Here is a 21,929-nt window from a genome sequence, read left to right as displayed (position 1 = left end):
CGCATGAGAGAGAGAGATCAATGTATCTGAGCCATATCATATTGAGAGTGCTATGTTCCTAAATTAAAACACCCTGAGTTAAACAGGCTTGCAACGACATTTCCAGTTTTCAGCCCATCCCTGACATGACAATGACAGCAGCAAAGTGGTTTAATGGAAGAAAAGAGTGACATTTTTCCACAGATGAATTTATGCATTTAAAATGCAGCCCCTGGTCTTTGTTGTGAATCCCTATAATTTGCCATTTGCAAGGAGGAGGGGATTTTTGAGCAGGCTGTCAGTCTTTATACAGAGCCCATGTTTACAAAGTCAGTTCTTCTGAACTGAAGCCTGTTCAGTGATTTCTGTCTGTAGCAATGTACAAATCAGCTTAATTTAAGAGAGACGTTGCATGGCTGCACTACAGTTAGAGGCTGCTTGCAGATGTGGGCTCCGCTATAAGTCTCTCCCAAATGAAGGAATTGCCAAATTGGTTCATAAGCCAGCAGCATTTGTGGTTCATTTTGCAATGCCTGTGAAGCTGGTCAGGTTTTTTTAGGCGTCAGCAAAGGGCCTGCTCAACCCCCTCAGTTAAAATCTTTCCCCAAAGCAGCTGCAAAATGGGGTTAGCTGGTAAATCTTTTCTCCCAGCACGAAGGAGCTTGAGAGGAAGGGCTTTTGAGCTGTTGGTGTCTTAGCTGGAAATACCCCTTTCCCCTCTTGATAAAAGACCTCGCCCATGGGTTTGAAGGGGAGGCTGTTTAGGAAATGGATTGTCTGGGTCATTCTCAGGGAAAGCCCCAGCATCATTATATGGTGCAGATGATGTCACTAGACCAGGCCACCCAGACTCTTTTTTCTGGTGGGTGCATAAAAAAATGCTCTTTGCTCCTGTCTTTGAGAGGAATTGAAAGAGCAGGTGGCCATTTTTGTGAGGCCTACAGACTAGGTGACGCAAGGCCTGGTGGTATGGTGGCAATGTTGGGGGATTGGTCCAGTCAGAGGGGGAGCTATTTTTATGGCCCTTTGTGGGGAGGGTCACAGCAGCCATTTTTGTGTGATCCATGAAATGAGAGGTGACCCTGCCCTTCCCCTGCTCTGAGATAACCATGAGGGGGCATGGCTGGTTGAAGCATGGCTGTTTTTTGTGAGACCTATGTAATCTGGTAGATTTGAACCTGGGATCCCTGTAGTGTAGTATAGGAGCCTCTACAGCTTAAGCTGCAGAGCTCCCTTTTTCTTATCTCTCGGGGTAAGTGATCTAAGTTCCACTACGTGGGTCACTGTCCCGTCCTAGGTGTGTGGGTTACACCAACAGAAGAAACTTTTTCTACTGCTGGACATTTTTGTGGGGCCTACTGAATTAGTGGTGGTGGAACTGACTCTGCCCACCCCCATTCAAGAACCCTCCCCCCAACCTACTGCTCCTGGGCTGGGATTTATTTGCTTCTTTTTTGTGTGTGCTGTGGAAATCAAAGGTTGGAGGAAAGCCAGCCCGGGGAGTGTGTGTGTCTCTCTCCGGTACCCCTCAGCATGGGGGCGGGTTGCAGCCCAGCTACTGCTGGCCGGCATGTGTGTGAGGAGTCGCTCAGTGCCTAGGCGGGGGGCCGAGCCGGGGTCCCAGGAACCCCAAACCTACAGGGGCAAGGGGGCAGAGAAGGTCAGTTTCAGAGCTGGAGACCGCGGCCGAAAGGGAGGGAAGCGATTTGCCTCGTTCCTCCACTAGAGGGCAGAAGAGCTCTGGGAACCAGCGTGAACCCAGGAGTCCTGGATCCGCCCCGCAGTCTCCGCTCCCCGCCCTGAGCCGGGCAGAGAACCCAGGAGCCCTGGCTCCCGCCCCCCTGCTCTGACCCGCGGTGTGCCCTGGGGGCGGCCGGTCACAGCCACCTCTGGGGCGGGGCGGCCGGTTCGCCGCTGCCCTTTCCCGGTCTGGCACTTCTGGGCTGGGTTCGAGACAGCGAACCCGGCGGAGCCAAGTGGGCGCAGAAAGGCCTGGGCGGGTGCGTTTGTGGGGAACGGGCCCCTGACCCAGCTTGGACGGGCTCAGCCGGTCGCGGACCTGGGACCGCCCCCGCAGGCAGCTCCCGGCCCGTGTGGCAGCGGACAGGGAGTCCCAGCCAGCCACGTGGGACCCCCGGGTAGTGTCCTGGTGCCAGACCGCCCCCCGCGTGGGCCAGCCAGGGAGGGGCAGTTCCCAGCCAGAGCGGCGGGGAGCTGAGAACGGGCGCGCTCGTTCCATGCCCCGGCCGCCCTGCACCGTGGGGTGCGGCCTGGCAGACGTGGCCCGAGGCTCTGGCTCCGCGCCCCTGCTGTAGGGCTCGCTCGAGCCATGCTTTGGCCCCCACTCTTGTGGGGCAGCCCGCCGGCTGGGCTCTGGGTGAACTGGCGCCTTTGTTCGGGTCCCGGGGCAGCCCCGCGCGGGGAGCTGCACCCCTCGGCCCGTGTAAAGGCCCAGCTACTGCTGCCCAGCAGGGGGAGTCGCTCCCCGGGCGGGACAGGCACCGAGGCGCTGAGCCCTGCGCTGCCCCGCCCCGCCCCGCCCCCTTTGTGGAAGATCTGAAGCAGGAAAGCGGGGGCTGGGAGTCCCCGAACCAGCGTGGGAAGGGGCAGGAGCTGCGGGTTGGGGCCGGGAGCGAGGCTGGCTTGAGACTGTGCAAGGGAAACAGAGGCTGGCGCTTTAGCAGACCCAGCCCAGCCCAGCTCCGGGATAGGCAGGGCGGGACAGAGCAGCCCAGAGCCGAGGGAGGGTCATGCAGCTTTATTCCCCTAGAGGGCACCCCAGCGCTGAGGAGAGAACCCAGCCTCCCTGCTCTCACCCCCAGCCCTCCACTCTCCTCCCGAGAGCAAGGGAAAAACCCAGGCAGAGGTGGGGGGCACTCAGGAGCAGGTAGGTCCAGGCTGGTAGGGGAGGGGGAAGGACTTGGGGGCTGTAGCCCAGGCCTGGGAGAGGAGGTAGAGCCAGGTACCAGTCCCTCCCTTGATCCCTTTACCCCCAGGAAAATAGGGGGAGTAGGGGCAAGTTGGGGGTTCACTCTTCCCCCCTGGCTTCTTAACTTTCTCATCCCTCCGGAGCCCCATGGGCAGTGGTTGCCCCTAGATACTGATGTGAAGCCCCCATTTGCAACTGCAGAGATCCCCAGCCCCTTGTTATGAGAGGGGGGAGCCTGGCCCCCATTTCCTCCCTGTCCACAAATAACCCCCCTTCTTGTGATCAATCCCCTGCATTGCTGCCCAAGGGCGGGTTCACTGCCTTACACAGCTGGGCCAGCCCGTGGAAAGGCCCCACAATAGGGTTACTGGGGGTAGGGTTAGCAATAGGAGCTCAGAATCCCACTTCTGCCACCCACGAGTTTTCCAAACAGCAGCTGCCACTTCAGGGGGGACAGTATGGCCCTGAGGCATGTAGTGGGATGAGAGCACCTCTGTACAGTCAGTGCTGCTTGGGGCTGAGTCAGGCCTACCCATACACCCCCTGGGGTGTTCTAATCCTAGGGGCCACTGCTCTTCAATTAGTGCCTGGGCCACCCCCTTAGGTCTTGCTGGAGGTGCTCTCAGGGGGCGTCGGCTTCTTCAGGGACTGGGCCACGTTCAGCAGGGCCTGGACAGTCCGGGCCAGTGGCCCCAGGCTCTCCTCATCCAGGACATGCTGGGGCTGGCACAGGGATTCCTGGCAGGAAAGAGGAGAAGTTAGAGGGGCAAAGGGGTGGGTATTGGGGGATAGGAAGAGGCAACGATTCAACTTCCACCACTGGAGGCAATAGTGCAATCCATCCCACACTCAGGGAGGCTTTAGAGCAGGCACGTGGCCAAGCCAGATGGGGCCCTCAGAGCCATTCCAGCAAGTCCTATGTGAGGCTGACCGATTCATGCACAGCTTTGTCAGGCAGTTGCCGTAAGCCCCTGCTCTGTCCACTGACCAAGAAAGGGAAACAGCCAGAGCCTGGGGAAAGTGGTTAAGTGAGCAGCACCCCACTGGAGCCCTATTCCCAGGGCCAACAGCTGGTTCTAGGCCCAGAGCTGACCTAGGTTTTTTGCTTTACTCTGGGTCTTGTTTTGGGGGAGTATGAGGCAGTGCCTGACCCCCCCAACAAGGCCCTGATCTTGGTAACTAGTTAACTGCCCCCTGCATTCCCATGTGAGCCGCCCGGCAGCACTAAAGCACGGCCAAGCCAAGGCAAGGCAAAACAAGACAAAAGCCACATGGCGGGTTGGAAAGCTCCATTTCTCAGCAAGTGCGACACACACGGCGTCCGGGAGGAGAAAGCCACAAGGGGAATTTACAAGAGGGAACTGCCGAGCAAGGACCGCGCACTATTTACAGCTTTGTACAGTGTGCCCAGGCTCGGCCTTCCAATATATATCAAATATAGAGCTGTATAATTTAATAGCGTTAAGGCAGGCGGCCCGGCCAAGGGGGGAACAGCCGGGAGGCAAAGGAGGAGAGGAAGACGGTGGGACCGAAGTCCCCATGGGCAGCTGGATTACCAGGGCTAGCCCCAGCAAGGCACGCAATTCCCCAGGTGAATGTGGCCAGATGGCACGTTTCCGGCGAGAGGCACTGACGAGCAGGAGCGAGGGCCTCGCTTGCATGGAGGGGGAGCAGGGCCCAGCTGGGGGGGGTGTCTCTCTAGGAGGCGGATTTGAAGATGGCAGGAGCTGCCAGGGGCTAGATGATGCAGTTCAGGAGCTCAGTTCAAAGGGGAACCCGCAGAGCCCCCACAACCAACTGTCAACCTGGCCCTGCAAAACTCCACAGGGAGATGGGGTGAAAGTGGGGTCCTGAGGGACACTGGAGTTGCCTCCCAGGCCCCACTGGGAGTAAGGGGGGGACCCTGGTGGTCACGGGGGACTGTCAAGGGGAAGCATTGCTCCAGCCCCACCCCTGTGTGCATGGCCCTTGAGTGTGACAGCAAGAACCAGCTCCCAGGCTGGGCAGTGGCTGGGAGAGCACTGATCCAGCAGGGCCCCCATAGGTCTCCCTAAGGCACATGGGAAGGGCAGGGCCCCTGCACCCCAGGGCTAGGCTCTGGGGGCCCCACTGGTCAGAACCCACACAGTTTGCAATAGGCCAGGAAAAGCAGCGACATCACGGAAACATAGAAGAGGGCGAAGCCGGCGAGGTGCCCAGGCAGGGCGGGCGTGGTGTGGGCAGCAGCAGGAGTGGCGCTCTCCTCGCCTCCGCAGAGCAGCAGGGCTCGCAGGGTGCCCCAGAGCCGGTGGGCGTCCCCCTGGAGCACGTCAGAGGCAGAGCACAGGGTGACCTGGGCCCGGCGCAGGAGACAAAGACAGGAGAGACATTAAGGGAGGGACTGTGGGACTGGCCCCTGCCGCGCTGGGCTGGCAACTCTGCTTGTGCCCGAGCCAGTAGGATTTCCTGCCCAGGCTGAGGAGGAGAACAGGGGCCAGTGGGTAGAGCTGGTGGGGTGGGTGATGGGAGTCAGGACTCAAAGGATCTCTCCCTGGCTCTGGGAGGGGAGTGGGGGCTGGGAGCCAGGTTCTCTCCCTGGCTGCCACTGATGTTGAACAACTCTCCTTCTCTATGCCTCTGTTTCCCCTCCTCCTAAGGCTGTCCAGCTGGGGAGCTCTCTGGGAGCAGGGACCCTGCTCTTAGCAGAGGGAATTTGGGCATCTCCTGCTGCTGTGAGGCTGGGGTCAGTGCCCGGTGCTGTGCAATGGGAGGGAGGTCTGGGCAGGACCCAGGCTCAGCCCCGCTGCTACTGCCATCCAAAGGGGCGACAGGAACCGGCAGCACCAGCCTGTTGCTGGCGTGGAGGAGTGGGTGCAATGCGGCATTCTAGGACCTGACCCCAGTGCAGCGAACAGAGTGCAGCACCAGCTGCTGAGAGGCCAGGTCCCCATCAGCTGAGAGGGCGGACCATTAGCCATGAGGGGGGAGCTTTTCACAGGAGGGGTCAGGACTTCACACTAGTGCACCAGCATGGGAGCACACTGCCCCAGCTGCACAGAGCAGGCAGGATATCTGAGATCCCCACAGTCCCCACATTACCTCCGGGACCCCCATGCGGCGACAGGCCTCCAGGAAGTTCTCCACGTTCTTCCGGCTTCTGGCCATGTTCAGCTTTGGCTGCGGAGAGCGGAGGAGAGTGAGTGGCAGGGTGGGCTGCCCAAGCTACTGTCTCGTCTGGCAGACGCTCAGGTTTCAAGAAGAGTCAGTCCAGCCCTCACAGTTGTAGAGACAGACCCAGAGCTGGGGAGAGAACCTAGGAGTCCTGGCTCCCAGGCTTTCACCCACCCAAGCCAGGCAGGGCCCCAGGCGTCTGGGGCAGGTTTCCCACTCACCACAGCGGGAGAAGGCACGTGAATGAAGGGCACCGAGCGCGGGCGCAGGTGATTGACCAGCTGGCACAGCACGGCTCCGTTGGCCAGAGCATCGCTGAGATCCTCTGCCAGAGTCATGCTCAGCCGCGACTCGATGGCCTGCATGGGGAAAAGATGATGTTCCATGTCCCGCCCCCAGGTACCTGCTTTGCACCCATGTGCGCACTGCCCACAGGGACCCACGCGTAAGGCACCTGTTTGGAGCAGGGGGCTTCACCTGCTTTTCCTCAGGACCCAGTTGAAAATTGTTGAGGCCCATCACCCAACATAATTCTCTCTTGACTAGAGTGTGGGCTCTGGGGGGGGGGAGGGGGGAGAGGGGGAGAGAGAAGGGCACAGTCCCTGTTCCCTGCACGTGTCCTGCACCAGGTTCCTGATGGCTGACAGCTCCTCTGTGTTACCTGGCGGCTGGCAGCTGCTGCTGGCTGTGCAGAGGGGCCAGGGCCCGAGGGGAAAGGGGGGAGTGCATGAGGTTCCCCAGGGTCCCGCCACAGGTTAACCAGGTGGTTGAGCACTCAGAGATCAGTCACGGGAAAGCTGAGCTGGGGGGGCCAATACCTTGCGTAGCTGGGCCGTTAACTCTTTCTCATCCTGGTCGTGCGAGCCAGCCCGGAGCCGCAAGAGGTCTGGGGAGGCGTCGTGGGGGGTACAGGCTGTGGGGGGGACAGCGTTGCTCAGTGGGACACAGACAGCAGGCAGGCAGGGAATGGATCCACAGGCCACACTGGGATTCAAACCCCAGGCCTGCAGATCTAGCAGGTACAATACCTCAGCCCACCAGCAAGGGGGAGGGCACAGAGCTGCCCACCTACCGGAGCTGGGCTTCACAGCGCTGCGTGAGGAGGAGCGGAAGAGGAAACTACTGGGCTTCTGGGCCAAACCTGCCTCCCGTCCTGGGGGGCTGGAGACCTGGGAGGGGAGCGACTCTAGGGGGAGGGGAAGAAAGGTGTCATCTCACCCCATGGCCTCCCTCCTCCCCCATAGCACAGTTGAGGCCTAGGGGCACTAAGTCCTTTCAAACAGGATCTGCTGCCCCTGGAGGCCCGTGTCCCCTGCAAGAGCTGAGGAGAGAACCCAGGAGTCCTGGACTCCCAGCCCTACCCACCTTCTCTGACCCACCAGGCCCCACTGCTGTCCCCCACTCTCCTCTGCCAGAGCCTGGCCGGCACTCACCCTGCTGCCGGGCTGTCTGCCCTGGGGATGTTGGGCTGTAGATACTGGACGGCTGCTCTGCAGCCTGAAACAGACAAGGGCAGGGGAGGCAGTCGGCTTGAGTCCCGTTGGGCACCATTTACCCCCCCAAGGCTCTTCCGATCCCTGTCCCTCCCCTCTCACCTGGGTCCTTGGCTTCCTCTGGGGGAGGCTGCTGATCTCCGATGGGCCACTGTGGGGACACAGAGCCAAGTGAGGGGCTGCTCGAGGCTGGGAAAGGGCCCCTGATCCTGGCCATGGGGGAAGGGGTCATGGGACACAGGAGTACAAGGGGGCAGAGTTGGAGTAGCCCCAAGGCTGTCCTAGTGTAGACCGGGGGAGACCTGAACCCCAGCACTGCCACCGGGTTTAAAATTGCCACTGGGCCTGAGCATGGGTCCAGGGGAGCCCACAACATGGCTCATGTGGAAAGGGAGTTTGGAGCAAAGCAATGGGGGGGGGGGGGGGGAATCTCACTTGCTGGCTGCTGGGCCTTGTGCACTGCTGTAGCCACCTTTGGACGCCATCCTCAGCAGGCTGGAAGAGACGCAGAGGGGGGTCAGAAGGGCCCGAAGCAGAGAGGCCCCCAGGTGGCCTCAGCAGGGGGCTGAGTCTCATCCCCAGCCCTCCCACAAACCTGTCCCGCTTCTCCAGTGCCTGGCTTCGCAGGGCTTGCTGCTGCCGCTCCCGCTCCTGCCAGATCTGCAGCGTCTCAGGGCGCCTCCGCTCCTCACCGACGGGCTCTTCCCGAGGGAGGTTGGGCCCCACACATGTCCTGTGGTGTGGGGATTTGGGATGAGCAGGGTTAACCCAGGCCAACACACCAAGGGTTAATTCCCTCTCTGGGGGCTGGCTCAGGTGAGAGGGTAACAATCTACTGCAGCTGATAGCGCTGCTCCTGGCTCTCCGTGCTCAGCAGCCGGAGTTCAAAGCCTGCAGTGCCCCTCATTGGGGGAAATGGGGGACAGCCTGTTACACACAGACCTCTTGCCCAAGCTCTGAGATGCACCCATCTCTGGGGTGGGGTGGCCAGTTACACAGGGACCCCTCACCTGTCCCAGAGTAGGCCCTAACCAGCCGCTGCTCACCTGCTGTTTGGCACCTTCTCCCCACCACCAGCTCTTTGGGGAAGGCTCTTCTCTGCTTTCTGCCTCTCCTAGGGACACAAAGTTGGAGGAAAAAGGCTGGAGAGAGTGCCCAGGAGTCCTGGCTCTCAGCCCCCCATTCTAAGCCCACAGACTCCAAGCACAGATTCCTTTGCTGCTGTATGACAGCCCCTCCTCTGAGCCAGCTGCCACATCCCTGCCCCAGAGCCGTGCCCCCCATGCTGGCAGGAGCCACAGGCCTGGGCCTAAATTGACCCTCAAAACTACATCATCCAAGATGTGCCAGGGACTCCCAGGATGCAGCTGCCCATGGTGCACCTTGGTGGGTTGTGCTCACGAGAGCTCATGACACTACCTACATGGTTTGTTAGTCTGTAAGGAGCTGCAGGACCATTTGCTGTTTAAGTTTTGCATGGTAGACATAATCCCACCAGCAAGCCTGGCCCATAAGGAAGCATGGGATGCAGAAGTCGAGCAAACCACAGCTCCCAAGAGGCTGTACGCCAGCCACTCCCATACGAGAGACTTTGGTATTCGAATATTTGCCAGAAAACCTAAATTTCCTTGGTTGTGGAGGTGGGGCTGGGGCCACAACCCTGTTTAGGGCCCAGTGTGACACCCCTCCCACTGCAGGGCCAGTTCCTCTTCCTATTCCAGCAGGGGGTGTTGCCTCCAGGGCGCAGGGACAGCCAACAGGCCAAGTGTAGAGAAATGCATCCTGGGAGTTGCAGTCTCCTCAACTTGCATACTCAGGGTCCCTCAGTGCAGCCCCCCTGCACCTCAACCAGGGCTGCGCCCTGTGAGCTCCTTTCCGGCTTGGCTGCCTCCTCCTCCTCCAGGCTGCTGTCAATGAAGTCGATCTGCTCCAGGTCTGCGTTGGCTGCGGGGAGGAAAGGGTCAGCGGGCTGTAGGGTTGCCAGGTGTGCAGTGTTCGCCTGGACTGTCCATTATTCGGGTCCCCCGTCCGGTAAAAACACCAGAAAATACTGGACACGTGAAATGTCTGGTATTTCCTGTTTCCCTTAGAGGGAAGCCTGGTGGGTACAGTTTTCCCCCTGCTGTATCTGGCAGGGGTAGGGGAGTGAGGAGCGCAGGGTCATTTAAAGGTGCAGAGCCCCCCTCCCCCTCCTTTTTTTTGCTCAACAACTTTGGTCTCCCCCCTTTTTTTCCCTTTCAACAGAATTTTTTCGGGGTGGGTTTTGTGTGTGTGTGTGGGGGGGGTTTGTTAAACCACCTGGCAACCCAAGCAGGCTGTCTCTGCTCCCAGGCACCAAGCAAAGCCCATGGGGGCTGCCTGACACATGTGCCCATGTGCACCTCTACCAGGCTAGGCCAGAGACATGGGGGAACTCCAGGCAAAGGACTGAGTTGAACTCTGGCTGGACAGCGATTTGTTTTGGCGGGGACCAGGGCCCACTCCCATTTTGCTGCAGGTCTTTCAGGGAGACTGGACCAGGCCTGCCCCTGCATGTATCCTTTGGGCCGACCACTTTGGCACCAGCCACCTACTGCCTGCAGCTAAGCCGGGGCATGAGATTGCAGCGCAGTCCTGCTACCACGTGCTTGTCTGCGACAAGACGAGCCCAGATGCAGCTGGGAAGGAGGAGAGATTCACCTGGGAACTGGGGTGCCCACCCTGACAGCTCATGGGTCAGTGGAGCTGTGACTGGCAGGAGAAGCCAATGGCTGAGTCCTCTTAGGCCAAGTCAGGCATCTCCGGCAGCTACTGCAGGATCACCAAGAGCTGGGAATCCACCTGGAGAGAATGGAACCACTCACCTGCCCTGTCCCGCTTCTCCTTCAGCTGGCGGGGATCCCGGATCAGCTCTGCCACGCGGAACGACAGGTCAGAGGACTCATCTGTGGACTGGGAGAACATAGGGGGGCTGAGTGATTCTTGGGCAGCACTCGGGATGGGCGGGGGGTTCAGATGCCAGGACTGCCTGTGAATCACCCGCACAATTGACCAACCCCCACCTGGTACAGGTGACAGGGACCGCTGCGGGCATGTGACACAGAGGGACCCCTGCCCAGCACAGGTACCATCTGTGAAACTGACTGAATGCCCCCAGTCAGTGGCACTGATGTAGGTGAAACTGAGGCAGGGCAGCACCTAACAAACTTTGAGCCTCAAGTCTCCTGTCTGCCATCTAGCCTCCCTCTGGGCATGGCCTTGGAACCTAGAGCCAACCCAGCCCAGCTTTCCTGCGGCAGCTTTTCCTCCCCGGTGCTAGGACGGGAGGCTGCGGAGCCCGGGCTGAGGTGGGAGCTGTTGCTGTCCTATGTGCTCCTGGAATGGGACACATGTGGAGCCAGCAGCTCATCCCAGCATAAGGGGGAGCAGGGCTGGGCTGGGGGCCCTGCAGTCCATACTAGTGATGTAATAGTGTAGTCAATTAACCCATTATCCAAAGCTTATAGGTAATGCTATAGACTACACACATTTCCCCCCCACTCCTTGCCAGTACATTTTTATAGCAGTCCTGGCTTGCACTGGGTCCTGGACCTACCCCCACTGTGGCTCTGCATTTAGAGGGTATACAAAGCCAGGCAAGCAGGCAGCCCAGCTCAGTTCTGGCTTGTGCCGGGTCCAGGAGCTCAGACCCCTCCGCCCCAGACAGGGGTGCCCGGGGACCACAGAATAGTCGACTGACAAGAATTTATGAGGTTAATCAACTATTCGATTAACGGATAGTTAATATCCCTAGCCCGTACCTCATTCCCAGACCACCGCTTGCTGCCACTGTCGACGCTGTTGAAGCCGGAGTCCAGGCCGCCGTACTGCCGGCCGGGGTAGAACTCGTCTGAGAGGCTGAGAGGCAAAGAGGGGGTGGAGGAGGGGCACTTTGAGATACTCTGGTGAGAAGAGCTGGAGAAGGCACTTCAAGACAGCACAGAGCTCAGGGTTGACTGGGATCAGCCCGGTCTGGGGTGGGGGGGGGGGAGTGTGTGTGTGTGTGGGGGGGGTAACAGGACCTGGCGCTTGCTCCCCAAGCTCTCAAGAAAGAGGCAGATCCAAGCCTTCTGGCCCCCTTCCCCTCCCAGAGCAGAGAGAGAACCCAGGAGTCCTGGCTCCCTGCTGCCGTGCAGGGGTGGGGGAGCTCGACGGGTTCACATCCGCGGGAGGGGCAGGAGGAGGCAACAGGATGAGGACTGGAATCTGCAGGGTCCAGGTATGTGGGTGTAGCTCCCTTACCAAGTGCTGAAGCTGGTGGGCCGGTTGGCCCGGGCCAAGTCGGCCAGGTCTGGCCCCGCTTTGCTGCAGGCTTCCAGGTTGAGGTATTTGAAGATGTGGATTTTGCCTTTCAGGCAGATCTAGGGGAGAGACCGGCACTAGGCTCGGGGTGGGGGAGTTGTTCGAAGAGCCCCCTCCAGGACAGATTCGCAAGCAAGAAGGCCAGATCCCACCCCTTCCTCCCTGGCTCTGGGCTGCATTCGGACAGAAGGAGTCCAGGCCCATGTTAGTTTCCCCCAAGGATGGGTCTGGCTACACCGCCCAGCCACTGGGCCCTGCCCCACTTGTCTGCACTAGATGGCAGAGCTCCCTCTTGCTGTTTCCTGGCAGACATAGGCCCTGCCCCTGGGCTGGGTGCAAGCCCGCCCCACCCACCCTTCCTCAGGTCCATTTCGCTCCCTCCACTGGCCCCCCCAGCCCTTCCTGGCTCACCTGCGCGGGGGGCGACTGGAGGGGGTTGTTGTCTAGTAGGATGGTCTGGAGGTGTCGGAGGTGCCGGTAGCAGACAGGGATGCGGGCGACCCGGTTGCAGGAGAAGTCCAGGCGAACCAGGGGTAGCTCCGACAGTTCTGGAGAAGCAGAGAAGCCCAGTGACGGAGCCCTCATGGGACACGCTTGGCTAGTAGGTCTCCTGGTTCACAACCAAAGCCTCCCTCGGCTCCCAGGCTCCTCAGCACCTGCTCTCCTTGTGCCAGGGCAAGCCAGGCCCAGAGAGGAGAGCTGGTGATGTCCCACTGCCACACACCAGGTCAGCCAGCCACCTCCAGGTGCTTTACCGTCGCCCACCCCAAGATAGCCATCTCTGGGGGGTGCAGCAGCAGCAGCTGGGTAGTACAGGAAATGGCATAGCACAGCAGAGGGGGAGCTCCGTGGAATCCCAGTCCAGCTCGGTGCTCCCTGGTGTGGGGCCATATGGGATGCAGGCTAGAATCAGAACCCTATAGAGTCCAGGACCGGGAACCAAATGCCAGGGCGACCAAAGAGGAAGGCCTAGGAAGGTATATGCACTCAGGCCAGAGGCCCAGCCCTCGCGGGACTGGCGGCTTACAGGCTCGCCCCACACTCCATTGGCTGGAAAGGTTTTTTTAGCCCCTTGTGCCTGGAGGCAGCGGCAGGCGCACCGAGAGGGACACTGACCTTCGGGGAGAGTGGTGAGCTGGTTTCTCCGGACATTGAGATCTCGCAGGGATTCCAGCTGGCCCGTGCTGGCTGGGAGGGACTGGAGTTCATTGCAGCTCACATCCTGGGGGGAGGGGATTCGTTCAGCAGGGCCCGGCTGGGGTAGGGTGGGAAAGCTGCCCCCGAAGTCCCCATAGGAGGGGATTCGTACTGTGTTTTCAGTATCCCGGAAGGAGCAGAGGGTTTAAGCCAGATGACAGCACCCCCTGGTAATGGTCTGGGGCCTGCCATGCCTGTAAGGAGAAAGTGCCCCTGCTGAACCCCTGCCCTACTCCCTGCCCCACAGAGCCTCCTGCTGAGCCCCTGCCCCACAGTATCCCTTAATGCTGCCCCACAGTATCCCTTAATGCTGCCCTGTGGCCTGAGCAGCACTTCCTGCTGAGCTCATCCCACTCCTAATGTATTCTGGGTGTTCTCCCTACCCCAAACAGAGCTGGCTTGACAGGAGGGAGCTGTCTGGAGCTTCATGTCCAGCTATAAAAGCCCAGAGGGTTCTCCAGTTAGCAGGCCAGACCCCAGGCCCCATAGCCCAGCACTGAGCGCCAGCAGGCCCGACTCACCAGCTGGCGCAGGGAGCTCAGCGCGCCCATCTCGTCAGGCAGCGAGGCCAGCTTGTTGTTGCTGGCGATCAGGACTTTGAGGGGCAGCTGGCAGAGACAGGGCGGGAGGGAGGTAAGCTGGTTCCGGCTGGGGAAGAAGGAGCAGTTAGATCTGGGCCAAACACACCTGTAATAGCAGCCCCTCCAGGCACTAAGAGTCATGGAGAGGCCCAGCCCCCTGGGAGACAGGCCTGCATGGGTAGCACAGCCAAGCAGCTGTCGTCACACTGCAGTGTGGCCCCACAAGGGGGCGCACAGGCAACATACAGACCCCGGCACCTGCATCCCTCTGGTAAGGGCCAAGTATGTCCTGTAGGGCCAGGTTCCACCTCCTCAGCAGGGCCAGGCTGGGGCGGGGGAAGAGAGAATCTCTCCTGCCCCAGGCCGGGGCCCTGCAGGGGCCTGTGGGGACAGAAACAGGAGCCCACAGGGTGGAATATTCCTGCTGTGCAGGAGCTCTGGCTGACTGAGCCCAGCAGGGGCTCCAGCTCCCTCCCGTGCCCCAGCCTGGCCACTACCTGAGGTTCAAGTAGGTGAGGGCCTGCAGGTTGGCGATGGCTGGCGGGATGCTGCGCAGGCAGTTGTGGTACAAACTCAGCCCCTCCAGGGAGACCAGGTGGCAGGCGTCCTCAGGCACTTCAGCAAATCTGTTCCGGGAGAGATCTGGGGGCGGGACAAGAGGAGAGGCGTTAGACTCAGATCCCCAGGGCCCGCTCTGGGGTCTGTTGTCCCCTCTCCCACACACAAGGGCAGGTTCCCCTCAGCATGCCCCCTGCTGGCTGCAGCAGATGGGCAGGCAATTCAGCCCGGAAGGTCCTCGTTAGCCAGGGAAGAGCCAGAGAACGCAGCTGGCTGGGAGAAGCTGCAGAACGGATGGGGTGGCCCTTCTGAACCGCAGCAACTGGCTGGCGTTCCCAACCACCTGTGGCTCCCAGGGAGAAAGGGCTAACAGACCGCAGCAAGGGGACGGCCGCACATTTGCTGTGAGGGCTGGGCCAGAAAATGGCCCTTTCCCTGTTTGAGAAGGGAAACTAAAGACGGGTCAGCCAAGCTGGGAAGAAACATCCTGCCTTCCAGCCCCTGCTCGCTCTAATCACCCGACGCCCCTGCCCTCCCAGATGGCCCAGGCGTAAGGATGTGCACCACCGGCAGGCAGGATGGCCATGCACGAGGTAACTCCTGCGTTTGCTGTACATCAAGCTAACATAGGTGTCTGCATCCCTCTGCCTCAGATCAGGGGCTCGTGGGCCAGCCCTCAGCGATGAGAATGGCACAGACACCCCCTCCCTGGCATGCTAAAAGGAGCTGGAAAAAAAAAGATCACTCAGGATCCGAAAGCCTGAGCCAACGCTGCAGGAGATGCCACGGGGTGAGCGACTGGCAGCACTGTCCCGACTCCCGAGCAAACAGAAGATTGCACAATGGGTCCATTCCTGCGCAGGTCTGCGGTTAAAGCCAGAGGAGGCCCAGGGAGAGAGGCAGCACTGGGTGATGTACCACTGGACCCTCCCCAGCGCAGAGGCAGCTCCTCTGTCCAACCCGACCCGCATCCTTTGCCCGATGCAGGGCGAAGGTCCAGCCTGTGAGAGGCCCTACTCTGATCAATGGGCTCTAACCCCAGGAGGAGCGAGGACTGACACGCTGCCATGTTCACCCTCCTCTCTCCCTGCCCCATCAGGAACCCAGGCACCTGGGAGCAAAGCGGCCATGGCCCAGGTGGGCAGGACCCCAGGAGTCAGGGCTGGAGCCCTGCAGCAGAACAGGAATCCTGTGGGTCCCGCAGCAACATCCCAGGATCTCTTACTTTGAATTGATCACTTAAGAGAGGAACTGATGGGATTTGATGTGTCTTGTAACAGGAGTTAAAGGGTCTTTAACATGGGTTAAGCAAGATTCATTCAGTCTTTTAGTAGGGACATAAAATTCTATTTAATTGGCTAAATGCAAGCAAACGCCATGTTTAACTGGATCCAGGGGGCTGGAGCGCCTCCCCCACCCATTGGGGTCAGGCCTGAGCAGCCCCTGCTGCAGGCAAGGGCTGCTGCCACTGCAGTTGCTCCCAGGCCCCCGCACAGCTGGACCACAGGCAGAGGCTGCTCCCAGAATCGGTTAAACTGTTAAACTATTTAACTGGGTACCCAGTAACATCCCTCTTTTAGTAGGGAAAATTGCATCTATGTTCACTACTCTGGGGTTGGTTTTTGGTTTAGCTGTGCAGGGGAATGGCTCTTGCAGGGTTGAGGGGATCGAAGATTTTGCAGGACAGAATTGCAGGGAACGGTGAGGAAGTGGGTGGATCGGCAGCCCAGCAGGGCGGGAAGGCAGGGTGATGGGTAGGATCGGCAGCCCGGGAAGCACGACTGGCAGCCCAGCTGGGTGTAAAGGCAGGATTGGCAGCCTGGGAGGGCAGCCCAGTAGGAGTGCAATCAGTGGCCTAGCAGGGCAGAAAGGCAGGGCAGGGGCAGGATTGGTGGCCCAGCAGAGCAGCCCGGCAGGGCCTGGTGGGGTGGGAAGGCAGGGCGGGGGATGGGATCAGCAGCCTGGCAGGGCAGAAAGGCAGGACTGGGCGTGCGAACAACAGCTGTCCTGCACGGGCGCTCCCTGGCAGGCCAGCGAAGAGCTGTCTGATGCTCCCCAATGGCTAGGAAATGATGCTAGCCAAATGCGACCTGAAAAGGGGGATGAATCGTGGGCACAGGTAGCTGAGCATCTCAGCGGAGACTCGTCCCTGGCTGCAGTTAACTCGAAGGCTTCCCTGGCTCGGTACTGACCAGGGGACAGTATGGCCTGTGATGCAGGGGCTCAGATGGGAGGCTCAATGCGAGGCCCTGACCGGCACTGCTAGGCCCCTGAATCCCTTCGGAAGCCCAGCCTGGAAATGCCATATCTGTCCCTTAGAGAGATGTGTGGATTGATGACTCTCCCCTGCCTCCCTTTCAGGGCTCAGAGCTCCTCAGGGCCGGACAGGCTCCTCTTGTGGGTCTATGCAGTGCCTAGCACAAGGGGGGAAATCTCGGCCGGGGGGTCTATGCAGCACAAGAGGGATGTGGATCTTGGCCAGGGCTCTTGAGCTCTCCCCTAACCAGAGGGATGAGGAGGATGAAATGCCTGAGAGCTGAGCTGCGCGGCGAGTGGCAGGCTCCAAGGTGGCCGGGATGTGAGCTGCTGGAGAGGGGCCAGCCCTGCATTCACAATTTAGAGAAGGGCTGACTCGGGCGACTTTCCCTGCCAGCCAGGGAAGCGCTTTGCTGACCACACAAGCCAGGCCAAGCCGCTGAGAGGGTGCCTCTCTTGGCACAAGCCATAGGAGCCGGCACGAGGCCCAACAGCCTCCAAGGAGAAAAGCCAGCATGACATTGATGAGAATCAGTCCCGGCCCTGGCTCCATCTGGGGCTGAAATTAACAATCAGGGGCAGAAAGGAGCCACAAAAAAATTAGCCTTGGGCTGGAAAAGAGGCTTCAGCTGCGTGACAGATTCATCTAAAAGAAGATTGAGCAGGGACATGACTGTGGCCAAGGGAAGAAAGCACTGGGTGCTAAAAGACTCCATAATCCAGCAGGGAAAGGCAGAAGGTATCTGAGCCGTAAGCGATCATCTTTGAAAAAATCATGGAAGTCGGGAGCGATTCCAGAAGACTGGAAAAGGGCAAAGCTAGTGCCCACCTATAAAAAGGGAAATAAGAACAACCCAGGAAGCTACAGACCAGTCAGTTTAACTTCTGTGCCAGGGAAGATAATGGAGCAAGTAATTAAAGAATCCGTCTGCAAATATCTGGAAGATAGTAAGTTGATCGGTAACAGCCAGCATGGATTTGGAAAGAACAAATCATGTCAAACCAATCTGATAGCTTTCTTTGATAGGATAACAAGCCTTGTGGATAAGGGGAAAGTGGTGGACGTGGAGTACATAGACTTTAGTAAGGCATCTGACACTGTTTCAAATGACCTTCTTATCAATAAACTAGGGAAATACAACTAGTTGGGGCTACTAGAAGGTGGGTGCATAGCTGGCTGGATAACCATTCTTAGAGAGTAGTTATTAATGGTCCACAGTCATGCTGGAAGGGCATAACAAGTAGGGTTCTGCAGGAGTCTGTTTTGGGACTGGTTCTGTTCAATATCTTCATCAACAATTTAGATATTGGCATAGAGAGGATGCTTATTAAGTCTGCAGAGGATACCAAGCGGGGAGGGATTGCAAGTGCATTAAGGATAGGGTCAAAATAAAAAATGATCTGGACAAACTGGAGAAATGGTCTGAGGTAAGTAGGATGAAGTTTAAGGAGGACAAATGCAAAATATTCTATTTAGGAAAGAACAATCAGTTTCACGCATACAGAATGGGAAGCGATTGCCTTGGTAGGAGTACCCCAGAAAGGGATTTAGAGGTCATAGTGGACCACAAGCAGTGTGACACGGTTGCATCCCAGAATCGTGTTTACTTTTTTTCCATTAATAGGAGTGTTGTGAGCAAGACACGAGACGTTATTCTTTTGCTCTACTCTGTGCTGATTAGGCCTCAATTGAAGTAGTGTGTCCAATTCTGGGTACCAAATTTCAAGAAAGACAAGGAGAAATTGGAGAGGGTCCAGAGAGGAGCAACAAAAATCATTCAAGGTCTAGAGAACATGACCTATGAAGGAAGACTGAAAGAACTGGGCTTTAGAAAAGAGAAGACTGAGAGGGGACCTGATAGTGGTTTTCAAGTACCTAAAAGGGTGTAACAAGGAGGAGGGAGAAAAATTGTTCTCCTGGACCTCTGTTGATAGGACAAGAAGCAATGGGCTTTAACTGTAGCAAGGGAAGTTTAGGTTCAACATTAGGAAAAACTTCTGTTGGGGTGGTTAAACGCTGGAATAAATTGTCTAGGGAGGTTATGGAATCTCCATCACTGGAGATATTTAACAGCAGATTGGACAGATACCTGTCAGGGGTGATCTAGACCAGTGGTCACCAACCAGTAGATTGGGACCTACCAGTAGATCTTGGAGTCTCTGACAGGGGATCCTGACTGGTTTGGCCAGGAAGCTATCAAGCGCTGGCACTTAAGTTGCCCCTCCACCCACTGTCATGCTGCTCCTGCTCTGCCTTAGAGCTGCCCCCCAGGAGCCTCCTGCTTGCTGTGCAGGGGGGATGAGAGGGAAAAGGTGTGTGTGGGGGGGGGGAGGGATGTCAGGGTGTCCGTCTTCTCCCCACTCCTGTACCCTATCTCCACACAGAGAGAAGGGGGGGGAGGGAGTTTGGCAATGCAAATCTCAGACATACAGACAGACAGCATAAGTGTGACTGTCTCACAAACACACACTGTCCTTCACTTTCATCTCTGACCCAACACATGTGGGGTAGTTGTTACTTCTTTTACTGCTTGCAAAGTGGGTTATTTTTAGTTTTTGACTGGCCTATGCATTTCTTAATTTTCATTTCTCTCTTATGCTTAAATTTAATTACGGAGTGAGTTCTAAAATGCCTAACCTGTTGTGGCTGGAGTAATTATCCCTGTGGTAACTGCTGTTCCTGGAAGTGGCAGGCATATCCCTGCAGCCCCTGAGAAAGGCAGCGAGGGGATCTCCACATGCTATCCTTATGTGCAGACACCACTCCTGCAGCTCCCAGTGATCAATAATAGGGAAACCATGTCCAGTAGAAGCTGTGGTCTCAGTGCCTGTAGATGAGGGGCAGCACATGGAGCCATTGCTGTACATGCCAGCTGTTTTCAGAAGTGGTGTGGGGCCAGGGCAGGAGTAAGCCTGCCTTAACCCACTGCTCCACCTGGAAACTCTCTCAGCTAAATGGTGCCCAGACAGAGCCTGCTTCCTGAACCTCTTCCTGCACCCAACCTCCTGCCCTGGACGGGAGTCCCCCTAGACCCAAACTCCTTCCCAGAGCTTGCACCCTGAAACTCCTCCTACACGCCAATCCTCCACCCTGAGCAAAGCCCTGAGCCCCTCCCACACTCCAAACCCCTTGGCCCACAATCAGAGCATGTACCCCAACTCCCTACCCCAGCCTGTGCAAGTGAGTGAGGATGGGAGAGGAAGGGGGTGGAGTGAGCAGGGTGAGGCCTCAGAGCAGGGGCGGGGCCTCAAAGAAGGGGCAGGAAGGAAATGGGGCAAGGGTATTTGGGTTTGCGGTAGATCTTACATTGCACTGAAATTGAAAAGTGATCTTGTGATTAAAAAGGTTGGAGACCACTGATCTAGACGGTGCTTGGTCCTGCCATGAGGGCAGGGGACTAGACTTGATGACATCCCTTCCAGTTCTACTATTCTATGATTCTATATTCTATGAAGGGCAAAACTAGCTGTGTTCACATGGGAAATAGCCCCAATGAGACAGCTCACAGGACAGTGAGAAACCTTGGACCAAACGCCCCAGGATGGGGGCGAACAGGCCGCCTAGCTGGGTGTGAAGAGACTGCCACGAGGGAGGAGACGTGTTCACCCAGCCAATCTCACCTTTGGAAGAGGGAAATGGGGCCTGGAGCCAGATCACACTGAACCGCACCATCTCCCCCAGAACAGCACTGAGACTGGGGGGCAGCAGACACACAGCTCCCCTCCTTTGCCTTGCCACGTGTTCATAAACCAACCCCTGCGGAACGGGAGAATTCCAGCTCTACAACTCCAAGCTCTGGAGCCCATTGTCGGCCCCAGGGAATGCAAGGGCTAGCCTAGAACCAAGGAAAGGCCAGGAGTTGCGCCTCCCCTCTCCCATCTGCCCAGACCCCACCTTGACAAGGGTCACCCCCTTCTGTACCTCAGGATACACAGCAACATTCCTACTGGCAAGTGAAGGATACAGGATTGAATAAAGGCAGATTTTGAAAGACTGGATCAGCCCTGTCATGCCAGGCATTGCCAAGACACACAGCGAGAGACAGTCCCTGCCCTAGCTGGGATCAGCCCCGTCATGCCAGGCGCTGCCCAGACACATGGGGAGAACAGCTCCTGTGCAGGAGGTGGTGGGAAAACAAAGTGCTCTCTTTCAGGGCCCGCAGCTGGGCGCCTGTGACAATGTGAGAACGGGGGAGGGGGGGAACGCAGCCGGCACCATGAGGCCCAACACACAGGCCCTGGTCCTGCCCGGATCCTTGCCCCGCGATGGTGCAGGCATTGGATACCAGCTTGGTGCAAAGGTGTCTGGTCCTCCTGGTGCTAAGCACAGGCTCCCCACTGGCTCTTGCCCATGCCAATGAAGCCCCCTGGCCAGCACCTGGTTGGGGGCAGGTGCTCTGTAACCAGCCCCAGAGCTTAACTGCTGAGCTGGACTGCACCCAGTGAGGCATGAGCCGCTCTGTCTCCCCTTCCTCATAGCTCTGCCGCCAGCCCTTTGCTGCCCCCTCCCCCGCACACCTGTGGCATGGTGCACGAATTGCCAGGTTAAGTGCTTTTCCAAGCAGGTACATGACCCCAATTTTGCTGAAGCTGTGAGGAAATCCAGGAAGGCTCTGGATGCAGCCCCAGCTGTGCCACACGTGTTCCTGGGCAGCTGGGAAGGAGGTTCACAGATCACAGGGCAAAGGGGCCTTGTAGCCTGCCCTCCCAGGGAACATAGAGACGCAGAAGCCAGGCGCTGAGAAAGCAAACAACTCCCCCTTCTTTCCATTCCAGAGAATGGCGCCTTGTGAGCTGGGACCCTCGGGCTCTGCTGTCACCTGCAGCGCAGAGAGCCAGCCGAGGATGCAGCCAAGAGAGCTCCCGGCACAAAACCATTCACCCCAGCCCTTGGCCCACAATAGACTGCAGGCCAGCAGCATGGGAAGCCAGTGGCTGCACCATTCCTTTCTACGCAGAGTGCCTGACACAAGCAGCTGAGCGCCATCGCAGCTCTTCTGCAGAGTGTGTGGAGGGCACGGCTCTGCGGCAGCCCTCGGCAGGCTGAGTAAGTCCCAGAGAGACAGGAAGTGGAGGCGGCCTGCACTGGAAACTCCTAGACAGATCTAAGGACTTGGCTGAGGAAACTGATCCCCCTTAGGGACCTCTGTGACCTCGTTGCGGAGTAGCTCCAAGGATGCACAGCCTGCCAGGGCCCAGTGCAACCATCTGCCCTCACTTCAGAACCGGTGCCGGGACGAGGGAATTAGCCCGGAATGGCTAACACACACCCTGGCCCAGAAGGGTTTGGGTTTTAACCAGTAAACTTGGATTTCAAACCCATGCACAAATCGACCCCAAGATGCTGTTGCAGCTAAGACTCCAAGCAGCCCAGGAGGCCACACGAGAAACATGCTGCCAGAGACCTTGCTAGTATCTGCCATGTGGTGTTGATGCCTCATGTTTGAATTGACGGCTACTGCCACG

General features: G+C 58.2%; 1 protein-coding gene across 4 annotated transcripts in view; it reads right to left on the bottom strand.

Moving 5' to 3' along the window:
• Positions 1-2,722: 2,722 nt before the first annotated feature.
• The window catches only part of LRCH4 (leucine rich repeats and calponin homology domain containing 4), a 35,154-nt gene continuing 15,947 nt past the window's right edge, over positions 2,723-21,929 (bottom strand). Inside the window, exons 2-20 of one of the 4 annotated variants that reach the window (XM_075908446.1) lie at positions 14,147-14,291; positions 13,900-14,030; positions 13,590-13,716; positions 12,988-13,093; positions 12,283-12,419; positions 11,812-11,930; positions 11,331-11,427; positions 10,395-10,482; positions 9,395-9,495; positions 8,598-8,665; positions 8,147-8,284; positions 7,987-8,046; positions 7,654-7,702; positions 7,492-7,555; positions 7,131-7,244; positions 6,877-6,971; positions 6,280-6,417; positions 5,987-6,064; positions 4,183-5,240 (exon numbers count right to left, since the gene is read on the bottom strand). In XM_075908446.1, the coding sequence (XP_075764561.1) occupies positions 5,022-5,240; positions 5,987-6,064; positions 6,280-6,417; positions 6,877-6,971; positions 7,131-7,244; positions 7,492-7,555; positions 7,654-7,702; positions 7,987-8,046; positions 8,147-8,284; positions 8,598-8,665; positions 9,395-9,495; positions 10,395-10,482; positions 11,331-11,427; positions 11,812-11,930; positions 12,283-12,419; positions 12,988-13,093; positions 13,590-13,716; positions 13,900-13,913 (1,812 nt within the window). In that variant the 5' untranslated portion in view covers positions 13,914-14,030; positions 14,147-14,291 and the 3' untranslated portion in view covers positions 4,183-5,021. Of the gene's footprint in view, positions 3,647-4,182; positions 5,241-5,986; positions 6,065-6,279; positions 6,418-6,876; positions 6,972-7,130; positions 7,245-7,491; positions 7,556-7,653; positions 7,703-7,986; positions 8,047-8,146; positions 8,285-8,597; positions 8,666-9,394; positions 9,496-10,394; positions 10,483-11,330; positions 11,428-11,811; positions 11,931-12,282; positions 12,420-12,987; positions 13,094-13,589; positions 13,717-13,899; positions 14,031-14,146; positions 14,292-21,929 lie in introns of those variants that run through there. The other 3 variants (XM_075908444.1, XM_075908443.1, XM_075908445.1) reach the window with 3 other exon arrangements.

This window comes from Pelodiscus sinensis, chromosome 24, assembly GCF_049634645.1.
Source record: "Pelodiscus sinensis isolate JC-2024 chromosome 24, ASM4963464v1, whole genome shotgun sequence".
NCBI lineage: Eukaryota > Metazoa > Chordata > Testudines > Trionychidae > Pelodiscus > Pelodiscus sinensis.
The sequence above is the reverse complement of the archived record's forward strand: the minus strand, read 5'-3'. Positions and strand labels throughout refer to the sequence as shown.